The sequence below is a fragment of the Delphinus delphis genome, chromosome 8 (genome assembly GCF_949987515.2).
Source record: "Delphinus delphis chromosome 8, mDelDel1.2, whole genome shotgun sequence".
NCBI lineage: Eukaryota > Metazoa > Chordata > Mammalia > Artiodactyla > Delphinidae > Delphinus > Delphinus delphis.
The window spans coordinates 39,141,426-39,160,375 of NC_082690.1; the positions used below are offsets into that span (position 1 = coordinate 39,141,426).

At 38.3% G+C, this 18,950-nt stretch overlaps 1 protein-coding gene across 3 annotated transcripts in view; it reads left to right on the forward strand.

The window, feature by feature from the left end:
- The window catches only part of MTMR2 (myotubularin related protein 2), a 116,483-nt gene that overhangs the window by 37,091 nt on the left and 60,442 nt on the right, over positions 1-18,950 (forward strand). For all 3 annotated transcript variants that reach the window (XM_060018077.1, XM_060018076.1, XM_060018078.1), the window contains one exon: positions 9,146-9,251. Coding sequence is in view for 1 of the 3 variants with exons in the window: in XM_060018076.1 (XP_059874059.1) it covers positions 9,146-9,251 (106 nt within the window). In the remaining 2 variants the exon portion in view is untranslated. The remainder of the gene's footprint in view (positions 1-9,145; positions 9,252-18,950) is intronic.

The window sequence follows — 18,950 nt, forward strand, 5'->3', positions numbered from 1 at the left end:
CTATGAATGTGTTACTGTCAATTTCCCCTTTTATGGCTGTTAGTATTTGCCTTATGTATTGAGGTGCTCCTATGTTGGGTGCATAAATATTTACAATTGTTATATCTTCTTCTTGGATCGATCCCTTGATCATTATGTAGTGTCCTTCTTTGTCTCTTTTAATAGTCCTTATTTTAAAGTCTATTTTGTCTGATATGAGAATTGCTACTCCAGCTTTCTTTTGGTTTCCATTTGCATGGAATATCTTTTTCCATCCCCTTACTTTTAGTCTGTATGTGTCTCTAGGTCTGAAGTGGGTCTCTTGTAGACAGCATATGTAAGGGTCTTGTTTTTGTATCCATTCAGCTAATCTGTGTCTTTTGGTGGGAGCATTTAGTCCATTTACATTTAAGGTAATTATCGATATGTATGTTCCTATTCCCATTTTCTATATTGTTTTGGGTTCGTTATTATAGGTCTTTTCCTTCTCTTGTGTTTCTTGCCTAGAGAAGATCCTTTAGCATTTGTTGTAAAGCTGGTTTGGTGGTGCTGAACTCTCTCAGCTTTTGCTTGTCTGTAAAGGTTTTTATTTCTCCATCAAATCTGAATGAGATCCTTGCTGGGTAGAGTAGTCTTGGTTGCAGGTTTTTCTCCTTCATCACTTTCAGTATGTCCTGCCACTCCCTTCTGGCTTGTAGGGTTTCTGCTGAAAGATCAGCTGTTAACCTTATGGGGATTCCCTTATGTGTTATTTGTTGTTTTTCCCTTGCTGCTTTTAATATGCTTTCTTTGTATTTAATTTTTGACAGTTTGATTAATATGTGTCTTGGCGTATTTCTCCTTGTATTTATCCTGTATGGGACTCTCTGTGCTTCCTGGACTTGATTAACTATTTCCTTTCCCATATTAGGGAAGTTTTCAACTATAATCTCTTCAAATATTTTCTCAGTCCCTTTCTTTTTCTCTTCTTCTTCTGGAACCCCTATAATTCGAATGTTGGTGCGTTTAATGTTGTCCCAGAGGTCTCTGAGACTGTCCTCAGTTCTTTTCATTCTTTTTTCTTTATTCTGCTCTGCAGTAGTTATTTCCACTATTTTATCTTCCAGGTCACTTATCCGTTCTTCTGCCTCAGTTATTCTGCTATTGATCCCATCTAGAGTATTTTTAATTTCATTTATTGTGTTGTTCATCATTGCTTGTTTCATCTTTAGTTATTCTAGGTCCTTGTTAACTGATTCTTGCATTTTGTCCATTCTATTGTCCATTCTATCTCCAAGATTTCGGATCAACCTTACTATCATTATTCTGAATTCTTTTTCAGGTAGACTGCCTATTTCCTCTTCATTTGTTAGGTCTGGTGCATTTTTATCTTGCTCCTTTATCTGCTGTGTGTTTTTCTGTTTTCTCATTTTGCTTATCTTACTGTGTTTGGGGTCTCCTTTTTGCAGGCTGCAGGTTCGTAGTTCCTCCTGTTTTTGATGTCTGTCTCCAGTGGCTAAGGTTGGTTCAGTGGGTTGTGTAGGCTTCCTGGTGGAGGGGACTAGTGCCTGTGTTGTGGTGGAAGAGGCTGGATCTTGTCTCTCTAGTGGGCAGGTTCACGTCTGGTGGTGTGTTTTGGGGTGTCTGTGGCCTTATTATGATTTTAGGCAGCCTCTCTGCTAATGGGTGGGGTTGTGTTCCTGTTTTGCTAGTTGTTTGGCACAGGTTGTCCAGCACTGTGGCTTGCTGGTCGTTGAGTGAAGCTGGGTGCTGGTGTTAAGATGGAGGTCTCTGGGAGATTTTCGCCGTTTGATATTATCTGGAGCTGGGAGGTCTCTTGTGAACCAGTGTCTTGAAGTTGGCTCTCCTACCTCAGAGGGAGAGCCCTGCCTCCTGGCTGGAGCACCAAGAGCCTTTCATCCACACGGCTCAGAATAAAAGGGAGAAAAAGTAGAGGGAATTAGTAGACGTATGAGGAAAGAAAGAAGGAAAGGAGGGAAGGAAGGAGGGAAGGAAGGAAGGAAGGAAGGAAGAAAGAAAGAAAGAAGCAAAGAAGGAAAGAAGGCAAGAAGGAACGAAAGGAGGGAGGGAGGGAGGGAGGAAGGAAGGAGGGAAAGAAGGAAAAACAAAAAGAAAGAAGATACAGTAAAAATAAAATAAAGTATAATAAAGTTATTGAATTAAAAAATTCTTAATTAGAAAAAAAAAAAAAAAAAGGACGGATAGAACCTTAGGACAAATGTTGGAAGCAAAGCTGTACAAAGTCTTACACAGAAGCGTACACATACACCCTCACAAAAAGAGGTAAAGGGGGAAAAATCATAAATCTTGCTGTCAGAGACCACCTCCTCAATTTGGGATGATTCGTTGTCTAAAGGAGGGAAGGAAGGAGGGAAGGAAGGAAGGAAGGAAGAAAGAAAGAAGCAAGGAAGGAAAGAAGGCAAGAAGGAACGAAAGGAGGGAGGGAGGAAGGAAGGAAGGAGGGAAAGAAGGGAAAACAGAAAGAAGATACAGTAAAAATAAAATAGAGTATAATAAAGTTATTGAATTAAAAAATTCTTAATTAGGAAAAAAAAAAAGGGACGGATAGAACCTTAGGACAAATGTTGGAAGCAAAGCTGTACAGACAAAGTCTTACACAGAAGCGTACACATACACCCTCACAAAAAGAGGTAAAGGGGGAAAAATCATAAATCTTGCTGTCAGAGACCACCTCCTCAATTTGGGATGATTCGTTGTCTAAAGGAGGGAAGGAAGGAAGGAAAGAAAGAAAGAAAGAAAGGACGAAGGTAAAGTATAATAACGTTCTTAAAATTAAAATTGATTATTAAGAAAAAAAATTTTAAGAAAAAACCATGGACGGATAGAACCTAGGACAAATGGTGGAAGCAAGACTATACAGACAAGATCTCACACAGAAGCATACACATACACATTCACAAAAAGAGGAATAGGGAGAAAAATCATAGATCTTGCTCCCAAAGTCCACCTCCTTAATTTGGGATGATTGGCTGTCTATTCATGTATTCCACAGATGCAGGGTACATCAAGTTGATTGTGGAGCTTTAATCCGCTGCTTCTGAGGCTGCTGGGAGAGATTTCCCTTTCTCTTCTTTGTTCTCACAGCTCCCAGGGGCTCAGCTTTGGATTTGGCCCTGCCTCTGCGTGTAGGTCGCTGGAGGGCGTCTGTTTTTTGCTCAGACAGGACGGGGTTAAAGGAGCCGCTGATTCGGGGGCTCTGGCGTACGGAGGCCGGCGGCGGGGAGGGAGGGGCACGGAATGCGGGGCGGGCCTGCGGCGGCAAAGTCCGGCGTGACTCTGCACCAGCCCGAGGCCCGCCGTGCGCTCTCCCGGGGAAGTCGTCTCCGGATCCCGGGAACCCGGCAGTGGCGGGCTGCACAGGCTCCGCGGAAGAGGGGAGTGGAGAGCGACCTGCGCTCGCGCACAGGCCCCTTGGTGGCGGCAGCAGCAGCCCCAACGTCTCCCGCCCGCCTTGGGGTCCGCGCCTCCAGCCGCGGCTTGCGCCCGTCTCTGGGGTCCGCGCCCTCAGCCGCGGCTCGCGCCCGTCTCTGGGTTCCGCGCCCTCAGCCGCGGCTCGCGCCCGTCTCTGGGGTCCGCGCTTTCAGCCGCGGCTCGCGCCCGTCTCTGGGGTCCGCGCTTTCAGCCGCGGCTCGCGCCCGTCTCTGGGGTCCGCGCTTTCAGCCGCGGCTCGCGCCCGTCACTGGGGTTCGCGCTTTTAGCCGCGGCTCGCGCCCGTCTCTGGAGTTCCTTTAAGCAGCGTTCTTAAACCCCTCTCCTCACGCACCAGGAAACAAAGAGGGAAGAAAAAGTCTCTTGCCTCTTCGGCAGGTGCCGGCTTTTCCCCGGACTCCCTCCCGGCTAGCTGTGGTGCACTAACCCCTTCAGGCTATGTTCAAGCCGCCAACCCCAGTCCTCTCCCTGCGCTCCGTCCGAAACCGAAACCCTAGCCTCAGAGCCTCAGCTCGCAGCCCCGCCCGTCCCGGCGGGTGAGCAGACAAGCCTCTCGGGCTGGTGAGTGCCGGTCGGCACCGATCCTCTGTGCGGGAATCTCCCCGCTTTGCCCTCCGCACCCGTTGCTGTGCACTCCTCCGCGACTTCGAAGCTCCCCCCTTCCGCCCCCCGCAGTCTCCGCCCGCGAAGGGGCTTCCTAGTGTGTGGAAACTTTTCCTCCTTCACAGCTCCCTCCCACTGGTGCAGGTGCCGTCCCTATTCTTTTGTCTCTGTTTATTCTTTTTTCCTTTTGCCCTACCCAGGTACGTGGGGAGTTTCTTGCCTTTTGGGAGGTCTGAGGTCTTCTGCCAGCCTTCAGTAGGTGTTCTGCAGGAGTTGTTCCACGTGTAGATGTATTTCTGGTGTATCTGTGGAGAGGAAGGTGATCTCCGCGTCTTACTCTTCCGCCATCTTCCCTTCGAGCCCAATTACTAGATTCTTATTCTCTAGCAGTTTATAATTTAAAAAGGAGGAGGCTGTGTAACCAAAGAGCTCTAGTCTAACGTGGAAAGTGTTAAGTGCCATTTTAGAGTATAGGCAGAAGTGTAGTCGACTGAGAATTTTGTTCCAGCTGGAAGACCTGGGGAAGATTTCTTGGAAAAGCTAGCCTTTTAACTGGGTCTTAAAGTGTAAGTAGGATGTTAATAAATAGATTGGGATAAATGGGCATTCTTTTTGGAATGGCATGAGCAAAGGTATGAATTCAGGGAAATACAGAGCTTGTTTGTGGAACAGTTCATAAAAGGTCAACATAGAGAGCTTGACCTCAAGACGAGCAGTGGGGAAATGGAAGAGAGCAGTGGAAATTAGGTTGTATTATTGTAGTAGCCATGGTGATCAGAAGCATGCATAGAGCCCATATGACAGGAGAAAAATAACTGCTGAAAAATAACTGCATTCTGTGGCCACCTTCAGTCTGAGTAGCCACTTCATGTTTATACCAGAACTTTCAGGAGTTCTGGTGGTGGTGGTGGTGGTGGTGGTGTGTGTATTTGTGTTTGCTGTAATCACAAGTATTCCCACCCTTGTCCCCTCCAGCCCCTCATTGTCTGCCTGGAGTTTAAAACCTTTTAGTGCTTATTCAAATGCAACAGTGTAGATCACAATATCTCCCCATGTTTATGTGTATCTGAAAAGAGAAGTTAATAATTAAAGGCTGTTTTCTACACTTTTGCTTGAAAGACTGATTCTTTGAGACTGCAAAGTATTAGTTGCAAGACCTGGTTTTGTTTGTTACCTTATTTCTCTTAAATTTATTTCATACTTTGGCTCTAAAGAACTATTTGGTGTCTTAATGGTACATGCTATAATATTCCTATTGATACTATTATTTTTAGGTACACACTACCCATAATTCCAAATTGTATTTTATTGCCTTTACATGTTTTTTCTGTTTTCCCAGAAGATCATATACATAAAAAATAGTACCATGCATTTCAGCTTGTTCAAAATAGACTTTGTGAGGTGTTGATTGCTGTAACACTTAGAATTGTGTTTGGCTATACAGAATAGAAAACTCCATTAGTGATTTTAAAAATTGAACTTCATTTATTTTACATAACCAAAATTCCCAAAGTGTAGGGAGTTGTTGGTGTAGATTCAGCTGCTCACCAGGAAAGGACTTTATGCTCTTTTGTGTCCTTCGCAAGCCAGCATTTGCTCATGTTTACAGGATGGCCACAGTATATCCAAGCTTTACGTTCTTGGTCCAGGTAAGAGAAAGTAGGAAAGGTTAAGGACCACCTTGCTATTTCTGCTCCTCTTTGTTAAGAAAATAAGAGGCTTCCATAACAATTAGTAAACTGCCCCTTAAATCTCACTGGCCATAATTGTGTCACATTGTTTCCTGGACACAAGGGAGCCAAAAACAAGCACGTCATCTTGGGCTGGCCACAAACTGTCCTCACTAAAGTCAGGAAAGAAAGGGGTGTGTATATATATGGAGCAGGCAGCAAACAATATCTGTTAGAGTACTGTGCCTAAAGTTTGTCTATTTTACTTGTTATTTTAATGCACATGAAATATAATTACTCAGAAATTGGTACAGGAAAAAAGGAAGAAATCATTCTCAGCCTATCAGTTTCTCTTTCCTTGCATTATAAAACTAGATGATAGAATTGTTATGACTGCTCCTTTGTATAATATAGATTCGTGGATACAAAAAAAATTACACAATTATACTTTGAAATAGTTAATAAAATAAAGAGATGTTTGTATTTGAATAAACAATTTTGAAGTGTTCACACTGGAATGCCATTTTCTTTCATTTAAGTGAAGTGACAGTTTATTTTAGGGGAAATGTTTTTCACACTGTATAAATATATAAAAACATTGTAGATAGCCTGATCTTATACATGGAACACTGAAAACTCTACCAAAAGAACTGTTAAAACTAATAAGCACATTCAGGTTAAGTTGCAGGATACAAAATCAACATGCAGAAATCAGTTGTTTCTATATGCTAGCAATGAACTTTCCAAAAAAGACATTAAGAAAACAAATTCATTGCAGTAACATCAACAAGAATAAAATACTAAGGAGTAAAATTAACCAAGGCGGTAAAAGACCTGTATGAAGAAAACTATAAAACGATGGAAGAAATTGAAGAAGACACAAATCAATAGAAAGTTATCCTATGTTAATGGATTGGAAGAATTAATCTTGTTAAAATGTCACTGCTGCCCAAAGTGATCTACAGATTCAATGCATTCTACATAAAAATTCTGATGGCATTTTTCACAGATAGGAAAACAATTCTAAAGTCAGTATGGAACCACACAAAACCTGAAATAGCTAAAGCAATCTTGAGCACAAAGAACAAAGCTGGAGGCATCATACTTCCTAACTTCAAACTGTATTACAAAACTATAGTTATCAAAACAATATGGTACCAGCATAAGAAAATAGACGCATAGACATTAGAACAGAATAGAGAGCCCAGAAATAGAACCACACATGTATACAGTCAACTTGCCTTTGAAAGAGCACCAGGAATGCACAGTGGGGAAATGATAGACTCTTCAATTAATGGTGTTGGTGAAAATGGATATCCACATACAAAAGGATGAAATTGGACTCTTGTATTACATCACACACAAAAATCAACACAAAATGGATTAAACATTTAAAAGTAAGACCTGAATCTCTAACATTCCTAGAGGAAAACATAGGGCAAAAGCTCTTTGGTGTTGGTCTTGAGAATGGTTTCTGGGATTTGACACCAATAGTGCAGGCAACAAAAGCAAAATTAAACTATTGGGACTACATCAAAAACAAAAAGTTTCCCTATAACAAAAAATAAAATGAAAAAGTGACCTACCGAGTGAGAGAAAATGTTTTCAAATCCTATCTGAAGAGGGAAAAAGTGGACATACTGATCAAAAGGGATAAATTTTCAGTTATAAATTAAGTTCTGGGTACCTAATATATAGCACGGTGACTATAGTTAGTAATACAGTATTGTATACTTGAAACTGCCAAGACAGTAGATCTCAAATTCTCTCACCAGAAAAAGAAAGGTAACTGTGTGAGGTGATGGATGTTTCAGTTAGCTTAATTGTGGTGATCATTTCACAATGTATACATATGTCAAAACATGTTGTACACCTAAAATACATACAATTTTTAGTAATCAAACCTCAATAAAGCTGAAAAAAACAATAAAAAAATGAACTGACAGTTTTTTGAGGAGAGAGGATTTTCACATTGTAAAAATAGTTAGTAATCATTATACACAGGTTTATGATGGACAAATTTTAAAACAAAAATATGATTCTTAAATATCACAACCTCAAGGTGGATTATTCCATCAGAATCTAATGAAGAAGTTTTGACTTTTCATGTGAGGGAGACTTTTAATATGTTGGGAATGAAACTTCAGGAAAATATATTTATCAGAACTTTAAGTTTCAATTCAAAGTATCTGAGATTTTTCTTCCTTAAATAATTAAAATTTTTTTTTAGTTTGTGGCATAGGTATATTGTCACTGTATTTTTGGCCGCAGGGCATGTGGGATCTCAGTTCCCTGACCAGGGATTGAACCCATGGCCCCTGCGGTGGAAATGCGGAGTCTTAACCACTGGACCGCCAGGGAAGTCCTGTATTTTTGAATTTAAGAAACATAATACATGTTAACTGTATACACAGGCACTGAAGTCGATTTTAAGGAAAATAAAGACACGGTCCTCCCTCTTGGGGTATTTAAATTTTAGTTGGTGAAACTAAATTTACATACCTGAGCTCAGTAAACAGTAAAAGGCAGTATGTGATCAGGTATCAAAAGTTCTATAAGAATTTAAGAATAAAAGTAACCCTAGAGTGTGATTACTTATTGTAAAGGAAGAAGTGGATATTTAAGACAGGCTTCTTAAAAATATAGAATTTGGTTTGGTGGAAAGGTACAAGGTACAAAGACAGGCTCATCTTTCCATCTTCTGCTCTTCTGCTCATCCAGCACTGTCGAACTATTTGTAGTTTCTCAAGTGTTCTGTGCTCTTTGATAATTCTACACTTCTGTAGTGTTTTTTGTTTGTTTTTGGAATTCCCTTACTTGTTTGTCAGCCTGACAATTTCCTATCGTTCAAGACTCAGTTCAGATGTCACCTCCTCTGTGATGTCTTCCCTGAACTTTCCTGGGTAGAGTTAGGTGCTTTCTTTTCTCCAAGTTCGTAATCATAGTCCTTCTTTCTCTTTCTCTTCCTCTCTCTCTCTGCCCTCACCCCACCCCATGTGTGTGTGTATGTAGTTATAGAGTTATCACATTGCACCATTATCTACTTGTCTGTCTCTTTCACAAGCTTGTGAGCTTTATGAACATGAGGGTTTTGCCATATTTATCTCCAAATCGTAGTGCCTGGTGTAATGGTTTTGCACATTAGCCTGATCATTGGATGAATAAATGGATGGTTGGATAAAAAGAAAGAATTAACCTGGAGTGTATTCATGAGTACTGGGGAAGCTTGTCCAGAGGGAATGTGGATGGTAATAATACTTAGCCCTCTTCTTACCAGTAGAGCTTGCAATTTATCAGTATTTGGAGATAAGATTGAATAGGCAAAGTAGGACTGGTTGGCAGTGGAAGTTTTAAGAAATAATAGAGTTACAGTTAATAAAATTTCTGAAATTGGTTTTTAACACGCCCGTTTTTCAATCACACTGTGCTTTTGTATCTTGTAGTGCTTCCACTTCTCATTCAGAGAATTCAGTGCATACAAAATCAGCTTCTGTTGTATCGTCGGATTCCATATCAACTTCTGCAGAGAACTTTTCTCCTGATTTGAGGGTACGTATATTGTTTCTAAGTTCTAGTGAAGTATTTTCTGTTAGCTGTTTGTGGCCACACTATCAATATAACCTTTAGCTAATTAAGAAGGAGACACCGATGGAAGTCTCAAAGACCTGAGTCTTTATGTAATATCCCAGAACAGGCCATTCTTCTTTATTTGTAAAAGAAAAATGTATAATTCATCTCTGGGTTTGATATCTTTAAGATAATTAATGAATTTTTTTGTGATATAAAAGATTTTCATGAATACTCCCATAATGCTTTACTCCCAATAATAGCTAATATTTTTTGAGTACTTACCATGTGCCAAGTATTGTTTTAAGTGCTCTAATGAAATATCTCTTGTAATACTTTTAGCAATTCTGTGAGGTAGAAATTATTATCACTACCATTCTACAGATGACAGTAACTCAGAGAGAGATTAAATAACATGTCCAGGGTCTCATAGCCAATAAATTTAATTGTCAGTATTACAGCTCATGTAGTCCAGTTCTGGAGCTAAGTCACTTAAATATTTGCTATAGTTGCTACATACCTCATTATAGTATGTAGGTATTCCTCTATTTATTAAAGGTCTTGTTGCTATGAAATTAACCATATCAGTGATATCCTGTAGCACTTTGTACATTTTTGGATTCATCTGCTTTTCTACTGCTGCTTGTCTATGAATGTTGGGGAAAATGAATTTCATATGTAGTGATAACCTTTAAACCTTACCTTAAAATCTTTTTACTCTGATCAAGTGACTGCCTTCTCAGTGGTTATACTTTCACAGTTTTAACTAAAACGTTGTTTTCATTAATGAAGTCATTTGCTGTTGAGAATATATTGAGAATGTATCTTTGTCATGTATTTCATTTTCAAAACCAGAATCTAACAAATGTAAGAAGACAGGTTAGAAGCTTGTGTAAAGGTTTCTGCATATTTGCCATTATTTCTTGTGAAATGTCATAAAATACTAAATTGGGTATAGCAGGACTTTAAACATTGCTACAAATGATAAACATTTATCTTTATAATCTGAATATATGTTGTGCTGGTTAAAAAGGCCTCATAATATCATTAGCTGTTATCTTGAAGCACAGCATACATTTAGGGCAGGGTTTATCATTAATAATAGTGGATATAAGTCCACTGTTGCTTTTCATTAATTTATTACTATTTAAAAATACATATTTGGTATATGTATCTAACCTTGGTTTAGTCATTATATTAATAAAACTACATTAACGGCCTGTAGGCCTCTTGATAATTTTGAAATTTTTTGGCCTACTTCTGGTCAGATTTTATTAGTTAAAAAATCATCGTTTTTAACTTCTTGTGACTGATAAAGAACTCATATTAGGAATGGGAGAAATGTCGCTTTTATTTTTAGCCTGTGCTTCTATTATTAATATTATATTTTACCTGCTGTTTCTTGCCTAAAATATGTTAAACCATGTGTGTATTCTTGTGAGTGTTAGCTTAGTTTTAAACTACTTAACTAGGCACGGGTGTGAATTGTCAGCTTCTCTGTGTGCAGACCCCCTTTATTTCCTCAGGATGTCATGTATACCATAATAAGAGTGACTGGCTTACATTGGGACAAAATAAGGGTCATAATGTTAATCTGCAGGTTAAATATTATAATTTATTTCTTATTTTTATTAGATAATTTTTTTTTTTTTTTTTTTTTTTGCATTACACGGGCCTCTCACTGTTGTGGCCTCTCCCGTTGCGGAGCACAGGCTCTGGACGTGCAGGCTCAGCAGCCATGGCTCACGGGCCCAGCCGCTCCGCGGCATGTGGGATCTTCCCGGACCGGGGCACGAACCCGTGTCCCCTGCATTGGCAGGTGGACTCTCAACCATTGCGCCACCAGGGAAGCCCTAGATAAATTTTTAATTTTAGAACAGGTTTAGATTTACAGAAAAATTGCAAAGATACTACAGAGTTCCCAGATACTTGATATCCAGTTTCGCCTATTATTAATATCTTACATTAGTATGGTACGTTTCTCAAAATTAATGAACCAATGTTGATGCATTATTATTAACTAAAATCAATGCTTTATTCACATATCCTTAGTTTTTACCTAATGTCCTTCTTTTTGTTCCATGGTCCATCCGGGATACAACACTGCATTTAGTAGTCATGTCTCCTTAGGCACGGCACCTCTTGGCTGTGACAGGTTTTGCTTTCTTTCTTTGTTTTTCATGACCCTGTTAGTTTTGAAGAGCACTGGTCAGATACTTTGTAGAATGGCGTTTTACCCATTATTAGACTGGGATTATGTCTTTTGGGGAAGAAGACCACAGAGGTGAAGAGCCATTTTCATCATATCATATCAAAGGTACATACTATCAACATGATTTGCCACTGTTAATGTTAACATTAATCACTTGGTTGAGGTAGTGTTAGGTTCTTTCACTATAAAATACTCTTTTTTCCCCTTCTTATCCTTATACTATACTCTTTGAAAGGAAGTAACTATGCACAGTCCATGCTTAAGGAGCCCAGACTCTACCTTGTTAGAGTGGAACACCTTGTATTTCTTTTGCATGAGAGATTTGTCTCTTCTCTCTCATTTATTGATTTATGCAATCATTTATTTATATCAGTATAAACTCATGGATATTTATTTTGTATATTACAGTCCAGTACTACTTTGTTGCTCAAATTGTTCCAGCTCCAGATTGGGATTTCTTTCAGTCAGATCTTGTGTCCCTTTGACATACTCCCATCATTATGGTGTTTTGCTGTTGTTGTTGATTGTTTTGTTCGTTGTTTGTTTATCAGCTCTTCCTTACTTTCTGTCACTGCAAGATACTCCAAGCTCATCTTGATACTTCCTGCCCCAGTCCTAGAATCATCATCCATTTCTCAGGGAGCCAGATTTCTTTTATTGGAGAATGGTCTTAGAAACCAAGATCTGGGCACTACGTGCTCCCTCCCTTCCTTCCTTCCTCTCTCCCTCCCTCCTTTCCCCAAAAAAGGTAACAAAGTACTTTTATTCTCCTTCTGAAGCAAAAGATCATTTGCATACATCCTATTTGGAGATAATGAGTCTGGTGATCATATATGTAAGTTTGTCTGGAGTAGTCTTATTTTATGCTGTTGTCCCTTCAGGTTTTACATTAGACACAAAAATGTCCTGAATTATTGACTCTCTTAGCACTAGGATACTAAGGGAATCTGTTAAATTTATACATCAGGTCCATGACTTCAGGAATTGTCCCCATTAGTGCCTTGTCAATTCAGCATCTTTCACAACTGCGTGGGGCCCTCAGATAATTTTTTTTTTTTTTTGCGGTACGCGGGCCTCTCACTGTTGTGGCCTCTCCCGTTGTGGAGCACAGGCCCCGGATGTGCAGGCTCAGCGGCCGTGGCTCACGGGCGCAGCCGCTCCGCTGCACGTGGCATCCTCCCGGACCGGGGCACGAACCCGTGTCCTCTGCATCGGCAGGTGGACTCTCAACTACTGCGCCACCAGGGAAGCCCAACTCAGATAATTTTTAATAGACAAATGAAGAGACAATTGTTAAATGTTAAATTAAGGAGAAGATGGTTTTGGGCAACCAAAGGTTAACCGTACTTTCCACAGTAGAGTGCCTGAAAGGACAGAGAAAAAAGAAAAAACTAATATGCTTAGGCTGACTGTTTTCCTGTTTCCTCATTTTAAAAGATATCCTTGATTATTAGATATAATCTTTACCTTAATCACAGTCTTTTTTTCAGTTGTGGAAGGGAAATGAAGGAGTAACATTTAATATCATTTTTAAAATGCAGCCTGATTTCAAATGTTTGTGTAGGGTGGAGGAAAAACATACTTCTAATGATTGAAAAAAGTGTAGTGTGCTACCTGGATAAATATTTATACACCCCTTATCTCATTTAACTTTCACAACAATCCTGTGAGACAGATATCACTACCCTGTTTGACAAAGAGCAACCTGATATTCAGAAGAGCTGAATTAAATCATGTGCTTAAAGGCACACAGCTGGGTGTTGCCCTTGTATTGATATTTGGTCTCAGATTGGTCATATTCCTGTACAGCACATTATCCAGAGAGACTATTCTCCCATGATTTTGTTGCTAAGTTTTTTCAAATGTGAAGTGCAATTTTCTTAATTAAAAGGAATAACTTTAACATATTTTTGAGGTAGAAATAGCAGTTTTCAATATCCCTTAATAAGTGAGAATTGCTTTTCTAATTAATCATAAAAGATGGTTTTTCTAATAATATCTGATCTCTCCCCCTTCTCAATTTTGTTAGTTGATGATATTTTGCTTTTATTATGTATACCTTTAGTGGCTATAAAATGGTAGTGTTCTAGTAAATTATATGTGCAACTAACTGCAGACAGCTATGTTGTTCTTTGACCATGGTTTGGCTCTATTTATGAGATGAGGGGCTTGGTATGGTAGTTTGAACATCATCATTCACAGACGATTTGAAGTTGGTTAACCTGTAGGCTTTGAGTTCTCCACATAGCCTCATGTTTATCTCTGCCCTGAGCCTCAACATTTTAGAAGCTCTGTTAGTAACACCTTTTTTTTTTTTTTTTGCGGTACTTGGGCCTCTCACTGTTGTGGCCTCTCCCGTTGTGGAGCACAGGCTCCAGACACGCAGGCTCAGCGGCCATGGCTCACGGGTCCAGCCACTCCGCGGCATTGTGGGATTTTCCCGGACCGGGGCACGAACCCGTGTCCCCTGCATCGGCAGTGCGGACTCTCAACCACTGCGCCACCAGGGAAGCCCCAGTAAAAACTTTTAAATAGAAGTGTAAAGAACATAATGCATTGAAAAGCCAATCCTGCTTCATTAAAAATATTAAATTGAATTGTATAGGTTTTCTGCTGCAGGCACCATGAAGTGACACTTTCCTGAAAGGTTAGTGTTGTAGTGGAGTAACAGCTGTGAAAGCTTCTGTTATGAATTTCTTAGTCAAGCAAGATTCTTTGCTCCTACATCAGTAAAGCAGAATGGAAAATCAGTGGGGGTAGTGGACTATTCTAGATATCTTGAACTTATATTTACTCAGGTGGAATTCTATTTGTGGTACTTTTTCACCCTGTGAGCCTTGTTTGTTGTGGAAAAAGTCATATACAGATTTAATCCAGTAGATGTATTTCTAAAAAGTTGAGCACAAACTTAGGCTTGATAAATTGAATCCTCAGTAACATTAGGGTTTTCTCTTTGCTTTCATTTGTTCTTCACTTGGTAGTGCAGCCTATTTAATTTCATTTAAAAAACTTAAAATCCTTTCATATAGAATTTTTAATAAATTATTTTAAAATAAATTTGCAATTTTTAAAATCAGACTTTCTTTAATAAGAACATATTTTTAAAGTTTGACAGTAGAATTAAGAACCTAGGGAATTTGTGTTTGGTTGATTTATTTGCTCACTGAAGACTAAAATCCCATGAAATACAGGATTTTAAAATTCAAATGCACAACTCTATTTATTTATAAATAGTATAAATTTTAATTAGTATTTATACTATTTAATAGTATAAATAGTAATTAGTATAGCATTGGGCTTTAAGCGAAGTATGTTCCTTAAATGGTGGTGATTAAAAGATAAGGTAAAAGTCAGGCTACGCAGTACCCCCTTTCCTTTGTTGATGCCTGTGATATGGCACTTACACGGATGTTTGTCTACAATTCAAAATCAAATATTAAAATGAAATTGTTTTTTTTTTTTTTTTTTTTTTGTGGTATGTGGGCTTCTCACTGTTGTGGCCTCTCCTGTTGCGGAGCACAGGCTCCGGACGCGCAGGCTCAACGGCCATGGCTCATGGGCCCAGCCGCTCTGCGGCATGTGGGATCTTCCCGGACCGGGGCATGAACCCATGTCCCCTGCATCGGCAGGCAGACTCTCAACCACTGCGCCACTAGGGAAGCCCCTATTCTTTGTTTTTTATCTCTATTTTAGAATAAACCACTGCGCCACCAGGGAAGCCCCTATTCTTTGTTTTTTATCTCTATTTTAGAATAAAATATATATATATTATATATATATATTTTATATATATTTTTATATATAAAAATATATTTTATATATTTTATATATATATTATATATATATTTATATAGTTTATGTATACATAAATATATATGAGATAAAAGTTAATAATATTTTGGGTTTTGTTCTTAACCATCTGCCCTTGAAATATTTAATGGGCTTAAATCAAGCAAGTGTGATTGTCCTTTCAAAATTTGTGTTATATTGTTCATATTTCTTTATGAACGAAAGGTCAGAGATAATTGGATTATTTCTTATCTAGAGTGTGTACATGAATGTAATATTGACATATTCTGTCAGTATGCAAATCTAGTTGGAATAAGTTTAAGGCTCATAGAGCAGATGTTAGGTAAACAGAGAACAGTGTCTATTATACATAGTTATTTAAATAGCCAGAGCAAAACTGATTGAAGTTAGCACTTATTATGATTAATACCACCACCCCTCATACCAACATCAACTCTTGAGAGCCTAGGAATTGAAAAGAACATCTTAGCAAAATAAAGGATATCCACCAAAACTCCACAGTAAGCCTCATACTTAATGGGAAGATGTTAGAAGCATTTCCTTTAAACTTAGAAACCTGATGATGATTTCTATCACCACTTTTATTCAACATTATGCTAGGAGTCCTAGCCAGTAAAATAGGAAAAGAATAAATAATGTAAGAAATGAAAGGAAGAAACAAAACTTTTATTATTTATGAATGATTGTATATACAGAAGACTTAAGAAAAATCTATATGTACAGTGGAAAAGGAGGTAGCAAATCCATGATTATTATATGTTAGGTACTATGACAAAGGTATACCTTGGGAACAGAAAGGGCAGAACATTCCAAAGCAGTTTACATTATAAGTAAATAAAGTACTACTACATTTAAACATACTTAAAGAAAAAACTTGGAGGGCATTTACAAAAACAAGAATTTAAAGAAAAATAAACGTTCTGGAAAGAAAAAGAGAATATACTATAAGATATATACAGATAAGATACATCTGTTGTCCTGTCTTGTATCCTTAGAACTCCATATTTGGAATGTGGAAGGTACCCAGGAAAAGTGTTTTGACTAATCAGTTGAAGAGAATGAGAAATAGAAAGTTACTTTCTCTTTTAACAGAATGTCATATCTTTTGAAAAATGCTCATTTCCCCTTTACTTTCCATTGTTAACAGTCCCCTAGTTCTTATATCTGATAGGCTTGTCTTTGTCTGATGCAGCTAATGCACTACCATAAGGCTAATCTTCCTCTGACATCACTTCCATATGTGATACCCTGTTTAAAAATTCTTCAAGGGGATCCCCGTTTCTTACAGTAGTGAGTTCAGACTTCTAAGCCTTGTGTTCAGGGTTCTGTGTGTTTGATCCCATCACAACTATCACACTGTATCTCTAACTGTCCCCAAGTGTAATCCCACCCCGATAGATAGGGATTCTTCTTTTAGTCCCTTACACAATATGTGCTCATTCACACTTCCATTCATGATCACTCACTCACACATCTGGAATGTACTTCTCTTCTTCAGTGAAACAAATCATGGTCAGCCCGTTTATCATAGACTCAGTCCCATCTCTGACCCTTCTAGCTCATTATGATCTTTTTTTTCTGATGGGAGATATTTAGATAAAAATCAGAGAGGGAACAATGTTGAAAAAGCTTTGAAGAAATTATATGAGGAAAATTTGGAAGAGAGACAGTCAGTAATTCAATTCCTTCATCACACTTGGAAATGTTCACAGTTGTCTCATTTCCATGCTTAATAGAGAAATGACTTCAGACCACACCCTCATGATTTCCATTTTACTGAAACTTTTCTCTCAAAAATTACCTGACTCGTATTTGTAAAATTTTGTATCTTTTATAATAACCTTGAGAGTTTTTTTTATTATAAAAGTAATACAGTGTACTAATTTGTGGGAAATAGAAATAGGATTAAGGAAAAAATAAAAATCACCAGTGCTCTACTACTGTCACCATTACTCTTAGTATTTGGTACACAAAAGAATCTTCCTTAAAAGTTTTATGTAGAACTTTTACAGTTACAAGATTGGGTATCAGAGTAAAAGCTCTTCAACTCTACTCACCACAAGTTCATGGTGTCAGCAGTTGGCTAAGCTACAGTAAGTAGGGTCTTAGATGCTATACTGTTGAGTAGTCTATAGCATGTTTATTGGGTTTGTAATTATTTTGATGTGATTTGCAGATTATATTGCAGGTATTATTAACCCCTTTAAGGCTTAAAAGAATAAAAGCTCTGAATTAACTCTGTTAAGAGTTTTAGTAAAAAGAGCCAAATAATTATAATAGAAACATATATAGAGATTATTAAAAAATTAGAATGTATGGAAAAATTGATAAACATAAAAGTATATTTAATATAGTCATGATGCAACAGGAATAATAGTGACTATATTCAGTTGATAGTAAGGAGATAAAGAAAGTGTTTGTGCCTAAAGTATATTTAATTAGGTAGAACACTTATTAACATGATCCTGATACTGGAGTAGAGAATGTTTCACACTTCAAAGCTAAGCATAGTAAAAGTGCTGCTGATATAACTTCCTTTACAAGACAGAGAGGGTTCCACATAATTATCTTTATATATGCAGAAAAGGCATTTAATAAAGAGTATTTGACCAAATTTAACCTGTTTCAGGTGTTTAGAACTTCTAATTAGAAGGGAATAGGTAAATACTTCTTAAGCATTGTGCCTAATATTAAAACATTAGAAGTAGTCCCATTAAAGAACAAGACAGGGTACCTACTATCATGCCTGTGTTATTTAGCAGTCTTTATAAGTAATGTCTGATGCAGTTAGATTAGAGAAATATAGTCTGCCCCCTGAATCCACAGGTTCCTTATCAGCAGATTCAACTAACTGCGGATTGAAAATATTTGGGGAAATAAATTCCAGAATTTTCAAACAACAGAACTTGAATTTGCCATTCACCGGCAACTATTTACATAGCACTTACATTTTATTAGAATTTTTTTCAGTAATGTAGAATTGATTTAAAGTATGTGGGAGAATTTGCGTAAGTTATATGCAAATATTATGCCATTTTATAAAAGGGCCTTGAGGATCCTCAGATTTTGGTATCCAGTGGGGGTCCTGGAACCAATCCCTTGTGGATACCAAGGGACAACTGTACATTGGAGGCATATTACTGAAAAGCAGCATTCATTTTACCTGGAAGTTAAGAAAATCAAATGAAAATTATTAGAAACAAAAGACTAATCAGGTGACTGCTTACAAAAAGAAGCTTGGAAGTCATCTGTCCTAACAAACAAGTAAAAAGCCAATAAGTTGAAATTTAGCTCTTCTTAGATCCATCAGAGAATTGAGATCACAGGACAAATGGCTGTCTCCCAAATTAGAGAGACAGGCAGAACAGAAACCCGTCAGCAGAAACTGTCTCTGGAACCAGTAAGGGGCAGGACAACTTAAACTGTAATTGACAAATTGCTGGCGGATCAGCGTGGACAAGACTGAGAGTTAAATACTCAAGGGGGTCCCAGTCTTAGGGGGACCTTCATAGTTTTGTGAGTTTTACCTATAGGAGCCCTACCAGGTTCTCACAGTGAAGACTGAGAAAAATCTCTTTTGCTTCTGGCAGAGGGAGGGGAAAAGCAGCTATTTTGAAAATGTCCAGAATATTCTGTTCTTCTTAACAAGGCCTGCCCTC